General features: G+C 35.2%; 2 protein-coding genes across 2 annotated transcripts; both read left to right on the top strand.

Annotated features, from left to right (window-relative positions):
* Positions 1-775: 775 nt before the first annotated feature.
* On the top strand, positions 776-2181 carry LOC114355526 (uncharacterized). The gene is made up of 2 exons (XM_028308417.1): positions 776-932; positions 1066-2181. The coding sequence occupies exon 2, from the start codon at positions 1093-1095 to the stop codon at positions 2179-2181; it is 1089 nt and encodes a 362-aa protein (XP_028164218.1). The 5' UTR covers positions 776-932; positions 1066-1092.
* Positions 2182-2426: 245 nt separating this feature from the next.
* Rab7 (RAS oncogene family member Rab7) lies at positions 2427-4790 on the top strand. Its single transcript, XM_028308379.1, has one exon. It carries the CDS (start codon positions 2524-2526, stop codon positions 3148-3150), a length of 627 nt encoding a protein of 208 aa, XP_028164180.1. The 5' UTR covers positions 2427-2523; the 3' UTR covers positions 3151-4790.
* The last annotated feature ends 1582 nt before the right edge of the window (positions 4791-6372 follow it).

The raw sequence follows: 6372 nt of genomic DNA on the forward strand, positions 1-6372 counted from the left end.
CGTAGATCTACGTACTTTTTTTTCTGAGTGAAATGAAGAGAGTAGGGGTAGGTAAAAGTAATAAAACGACAATTAATATTACCCTAAAAGTAGTAAAGTACACTTTTATGTGTATCATTTTCAGACAAATTAAATTTATACATAATTATATTTGTTGGAAAGAAGGAAGGAAGTTGAAAAATATCGAAATACAACAACACCTTCGAAGTCTCAGCACAATTTTAGTTCGAAATATTTTTATAGTGAAGATTCACTTTGACCGTTTGACGGTTTACACACACTGTCACGTCTCGTCACATTTCAAATTTCATATCAGTGGGTCTAGACAAAGTGCACATTTTAATCGCAAACCAGTCGAAAAGTGGTCGAAAAGCCTTTTTTTTGTATGGAGTTTTGACGGATTCGATCAAAAAGTGCACTTATCTGTGACCGTCTAGACCCACAGATCAAGGCTTTTCAGTGACATTTACAGGGGGGCGCTGTACAGCATTTTTTCTATGGGGAAATGTCCAAATAACACTAGTTCCAACTTTTGCCATTGCTACATGCCAAATAACCGTGATCGGAACCATGATCGAACTTTTTCGCGAAAGTAAAGGAAACGATGCCCATTCAGCCTATTTTGCAAATTTGATAGAAAATACGTAGATTCTGGGACTAAAGTTCGTAGGTTTGCAAGGAAGGCTTAAAATACGTAGATCTACGTAAAAATACGTAGAGTTGGCAACCCTGGTTACTGAATGTCCGAATGAATGAATGGAAGAAAACATGGAAAAAGCGCGGGAAACGTGAGCGTGACGGGCGCGTTTTTTATTGCTAATTTTAAAAACTTTTTATTTACTGATATTACGTGATCAGAAGGGTTTATTTATTTAAATATTACTTATTTCTAGTGTGTGTATATATAGTTTGTGTAGTTTGCTGATATTTAGGTAAGTTTTTTGATATTTTTTTTTCAACATGAACGAGCCCCCCGATCCTTCGGGGGGTTTCGTCCCTCCGCCAGCCAGTTTTGTTACTGTATCGTCTGAAAAGGAAAATGAATCGGCTAATANTGATATTTAGGTAAGTTTTTTTGATATTTCTTTCAACATGAACGAGCCCCCCGATCCTTCGGGGGGTTTCGTCCCTCCGCCAGCCAGTTTTGTCACTGTATTGTCAGAAAAGGAGAATGAATCTGGTAATATGGACACTGATAGTTCTATTAGTTCTTTACAAGCGGCTGTTTCTGAGCATTCCCCTAAAATTTCTGCAAAAAGGCGCCGAAAGCATTCCCGCCATCTTAAAACTTCAGTTGTTGATTTTACTAAAAAAGACCTTACGAATACCTCGGCTGTATCATCCCCCGCTCAAACTCCAATTAGTGATTCCACTAAAGATAATGTGACAAACCCCGTGATTGCTTCTGCTGTACCGACCTCATCTCACACTCCTATTGGCCGCCAAATGTACAAAAATTCTGATTCTGCACCTTATGTAGTCCATGTACAAAAGATAGTTAATTCACCAGACTCTGGAACCACACTGCACCCTGTCATTTTTGGAAAACTCCTGCAAAGATATTCATTCCATAACATTATTAAAGGCAGTTTAAAAAAAATTGGTCGAAATAAAATGTCCATAGCCTTCTCGAAAAGTGAGGATGCCAACTTGTTCCTCATACACGACAGCTTAGTGATAAACAACTTAAAAGCATTTATTCCTACTTTCAATGTGACCAGAATGGGCCTCATAAGAGGTGTTCCTGAAGAGTGGTCTGATGAGGAAATAATTGGCAACATCACTGTCCCTGAAGGTTGTGGCAATATTATCAAAGTTAGACGCCTAAACTTTAAATCGTTTACTGATGGCTCTCCTGTCTGGAAACCCTCACAGTCTGTAGTGGTGACTTTTGATGGTCAAATACTGCCAAAGCGAATTTACATGTGTTATAACACTTTGCCAGTTGATTTGTATGTATATCCTACCATACAGTGCTACAATTGTTGTAGGTTCGGTCACACTAAGCTTCAATGTAGGTCAAAGCCTCGGTGTTACAAATGTGGTCAATCACACACCGGTGAATCTTGCCAGNTAAATTACTGTATATTAATATGGTCATTTTATCCTACCTCAATCCGCTCTCCTGATCACTTTCTTCTCTCCGTCCGATCCTTCCGTTCCGTATTTTTCTTTCCTTAACCGTTTCCCCGTTTTTACTCGACGAATGGCAACACACAAGCCGTGTAAAGCCAAAAAAGAAAAAAAAAAAAAAAAAAAAAAAAAAAAAAAAAAAAAAAAAAAAAAAAAAAAAAAAAGAAAACATAGATTATATTAAGCATAGAGCTATGAGCTACCTTTTTATGTAGCTCAAACATAGAGCTCAAAATATTTTATTTGAGCTCATCGTAGTGATGTTTATTTTTTTTAATTGGCAACACTTCAAACAGGTGACGCATTTATCAATTTCGTTTTATGTCAAGAGTACAGACAAAGAGTGTGATTATTTTGTATTTTTACCACATTTATAAATTTTAGTCGAAAATGTCGTCACGAAAAAAGGTTCTTTTGAAGGTAATCATCCTTGGAGATAGTGGCGTGGGTAAAACTTCGCTGATGAATCAGTTTGTCAACAAGAAATTTTCCAACCAGTACAAGGCAACAATAGGCGCAGATTTTCTCACGAAAGAGGTAATCGTCGATGATAGGATCGTCACCATGCAAATATGGGATACTGCAGGTCAGGAACGTTTTCAATCCTTGGGAGTCGCTTTCTACCGTGGGGCGGATTGTTGCGTCTTAGTGTTTGACGTAACTGCCCCCAACACGTTCAAGTCCTTGGAGAGTTGGAGAGACGAGTTCCTGATCCAGGCTTCGCCTCGTGACCCTGAGAACTTCCCTTTCGTGATATTAGGCAATAAGGTAGATCTGGAAAACCGTGCTGTTTCTGCCAAACGTGCACAACAATGGTGTCAAAGCAAAAATGATATTCCGTACTATGAAACGAGTGCCAAAGAAGCTGTGAATGTGGAGCTAGCATTCCAGACTATAGCTCGCAATGCTCTCGCCCAGGAGACAGAAGCAGAGTTGTACAACGACTTCCCAGACCACATCAAGCTTAATGCCAATGACAATGGTCGCAATAAGGATGGAGACAACTGTGCCTGCTAGGCCTAGGTACACCCTCTAGTGCTGGCATCATACTAGTTTCTCATTTTTTATAAAGTTAATACAATGAAGTATAATGTTATTCTGTAAGTAAATTTCTTTGATATCCTTATCATGTAAAAATGTATAGAGAAAATAAATACTATAAAGATTGGACAAGTTTCTTGTAGCACATGTGAGATGTTTGAAATTTAATTGCACGTCTATATTAAAGACTAAAAAATGTAATCAAAATTATCATGCCATAGGAAGTTACGTCATCCAGCAATGACTTCTTTTAAGTACAATGTGGAAGAGTAGTGTTTTGTAATACACTAAGATACATAAGTTTGGCTATTGCTTGTTATAATGTCCATTATTGTGTTGTTTTTAATTCTGGTAAAATTCATGTGATGTCTAGTTAAATTTTGGTATAATGGGTATCTAGGTATCTATTGTTTGTTACAGCTACATGAAACCGATATAGCTAATTAGAGATTAGAATAATTATTTTATTATAATACTGAAATTTTGGAGATTTCAGCATCTGATTAAGTCTTGTTCATTGTTTCACTAATAGGTGGCAGCACAATAGTCAAGGCCTTGAATGTTGTTTTGTGCAGTATCAGCAGGCCTCTTGCCCTACATAATTTAGGTTACTAATCTCTGTTTATTTTAGATTGAAAATAAAACTTGATTGATTCTATTTTAAAATAAACTTGCTATATCACACTACACACTATTATCACTGTTTGCCAGCTATTGTGTTGTTACCTTTTCCTTGCATTGAGTTAAACACAGCAGTTAATTAACAGTATAATATTCCATTTTAATAGATTGTTATTTTATTACTTAAAAGATATGAGTTTTTATAATTTTAAACCAAAAATATTCTAGATTAGTCTATAAAATTTTGTGTTAAAGGCTTTAATGCAATTAATTATCTGACAATGTTATTAAGAAAAGCAAAGTGCAAGCTTAAGCAACAAAAGGATATAATATAAAGATTCTGTTTATTATATTGATTTACATATAGTCTTAAAAATTATGTATTACTAAATTTTGACTGCTGTGTATATGTTATTATTCTGGAACCTCCTTAAACATAACTTGTGATAAGTTTATGGAGTGGATTATGTATTTGCCCAAAAATTATATTTACCATAAATGTTTCTGTATATATTTGGATTTTAAAGCATTAGATATAAGTAGTTAATGATAAAAATTACCAATAACATCATAATTACTCAGCATGTCACAATATTAATGAGTGTTATTGAACAAACTTATGACACATAACTCTGATTACAAATTGTTCATTTGTTTTTTTGTTATGAATAAGTCATGACACTTAAATCAGGCAGCTTTTAGATGCCATAATAACAGCTTTATAGGTGCAAAGCTGTTTGGAGAGTTTGATACAGATTCCACATACTAGTATACTATGTATCTTGTATCACATTTTGCTTTTCTTCATTAAATTAAAATGTAATAATAAAAAAGTATTGGCCCCTGCAAAAAGCATGGCCATACTATTTATTGTTAGTTCTATTTCACCAGAGTGTATTTTGATTGAATCCTCATATTTTAAAAAGCATTGCATGCCTTTATATATTGGTATAACTATTATCTATAAATTATAAGTAATAAGAGCTAGATGTAATGAAGGTAACAAAATATGACCTATGCTGTAATAATGGTTGCTTTTAATTTTATATCAATAAAATATAAACCATATTAATGTTTATGTTTATTTATGTATGTAGTACCTCATATTTATTTAAAATTTTGTAATTTTATAGTAATTTAGAGATTAGAAATGGATGAGGACTTAAAATGTCGCAGAGGGATTGTATAATCCGCCGTTTTACATTACAGCCAGCCATTTTTAAAAACAGCGCTGTTTTGTAATACGGCGGTTCTTTTGTTGAACCGCAACATAAATTCGAATCTGAAACAACACTTTTTTGTTTGCGAGATATTTTTTTTTATAAGTACACCAATGTTATACCATCCGTTAGTGCCTTTCCTGTCATGCGGGTTTCGGCACGCGTGCGGATTTAGTCCGCATACAGGTTGCCTGAATTTTTGTAATTATTTCATGTTTTCCCTTTACGCGGGCTAACACGCACGCGGTAATCCGCACGCGTATCGTAATCCGCATGACAGAAAAAATGCATTTATCGGTAAAATGCACTCGATCGTGTAGGAACTAGATAAAACGCGATAAATTATCCTTTTAAATATCTTGGCCGTCATACTCTAAATTAAATTACACATAATTATTTGTGACTAAAACAAAATGTCGCTGTAACAATACTAACGTCCCCACTTACATTCATTCTATGAATGATAGTCAAATGCGACGCGGACTCTACGTAAGTAATATGATATCTAAACGCGTAAAACAAAGACTACGTAGGTAATGTGTATCTAGGTCCTAGGGCATTAATGCACGCAAATTACGTATATTATGATATACGTATATGCTAATAAATAATTTAATCGCACTGACGTTAATTAAAGGACTTAAAGATTTACAGGGCGTTTGATGTAACGCCTGATAATTTTTCGTAGTCACAAGTGGAGTTTGCGTGAAGTATGGATAATACGAAAACGAAACAGTTCACAAGTACGAGCGGGCTCAGTGGAAGTACTCAGAAAGGCGTCACTTAAATTTAATAAAATTTCGTCGTAATATTAATTCTCGTATAGGTATTTGTTAGCCCGGGTTTGTAAGGTTTCGATTTCACGGGACAGAGAGGAAAAGTCGCATTAGAATAGTGTTTAGTAGGTACCTAAGTAGGTACCTAGTTTTAGAAATGATGTCAGCATTTCTGCTCTTACTTTTTTTACTGGAACTAGCTAAGTAATAGTATTTTTCGTGGATCCCGTTTTACCCCCTTCATCTTATCTTACGCGGTTTAGATTTTTTCATACAAATGTTTTTCCCGCTAACTCCCGTTCCCGTGGGAATTTTGCAATATCCTGTTGTAACTAAGCTTTAAGTTTAATACTAAGGTATTTCAAGCGTCTAACTTAAGCGGTTTAGATTTTTCATACAAAAGGATTTTCCCGCTAATTCCCGTTCCCGTGGGAATTTCGGGAATTCCTTGTTGTAACTAAGCTTTAAGTTTACTAAGGTACCTACATGCCAAATTTCAAGCGTCTAACTTAAGCGGTTTAGATTTTTCATACAAAAGGATTTTCCCGCTAATTCCTGTTCCCGTGGGAATTCCTTAGTAT

Source organism: Ostrinia furnacalis, unplaced genomic scaffold, assembly GCF_004193835.3.
Source record: "Ostrinia furnacalis isolate ACB-3 unplaced genomic scaffold, ASM419383v2 OfSCF0207, whole genome shotgun sequence".
NCBI lineage: Eukaryota > Metazoa > Arthropoda > Insecta > Lepidoptera > Crambidae > Ostrinia > Ostrinia furnacalis.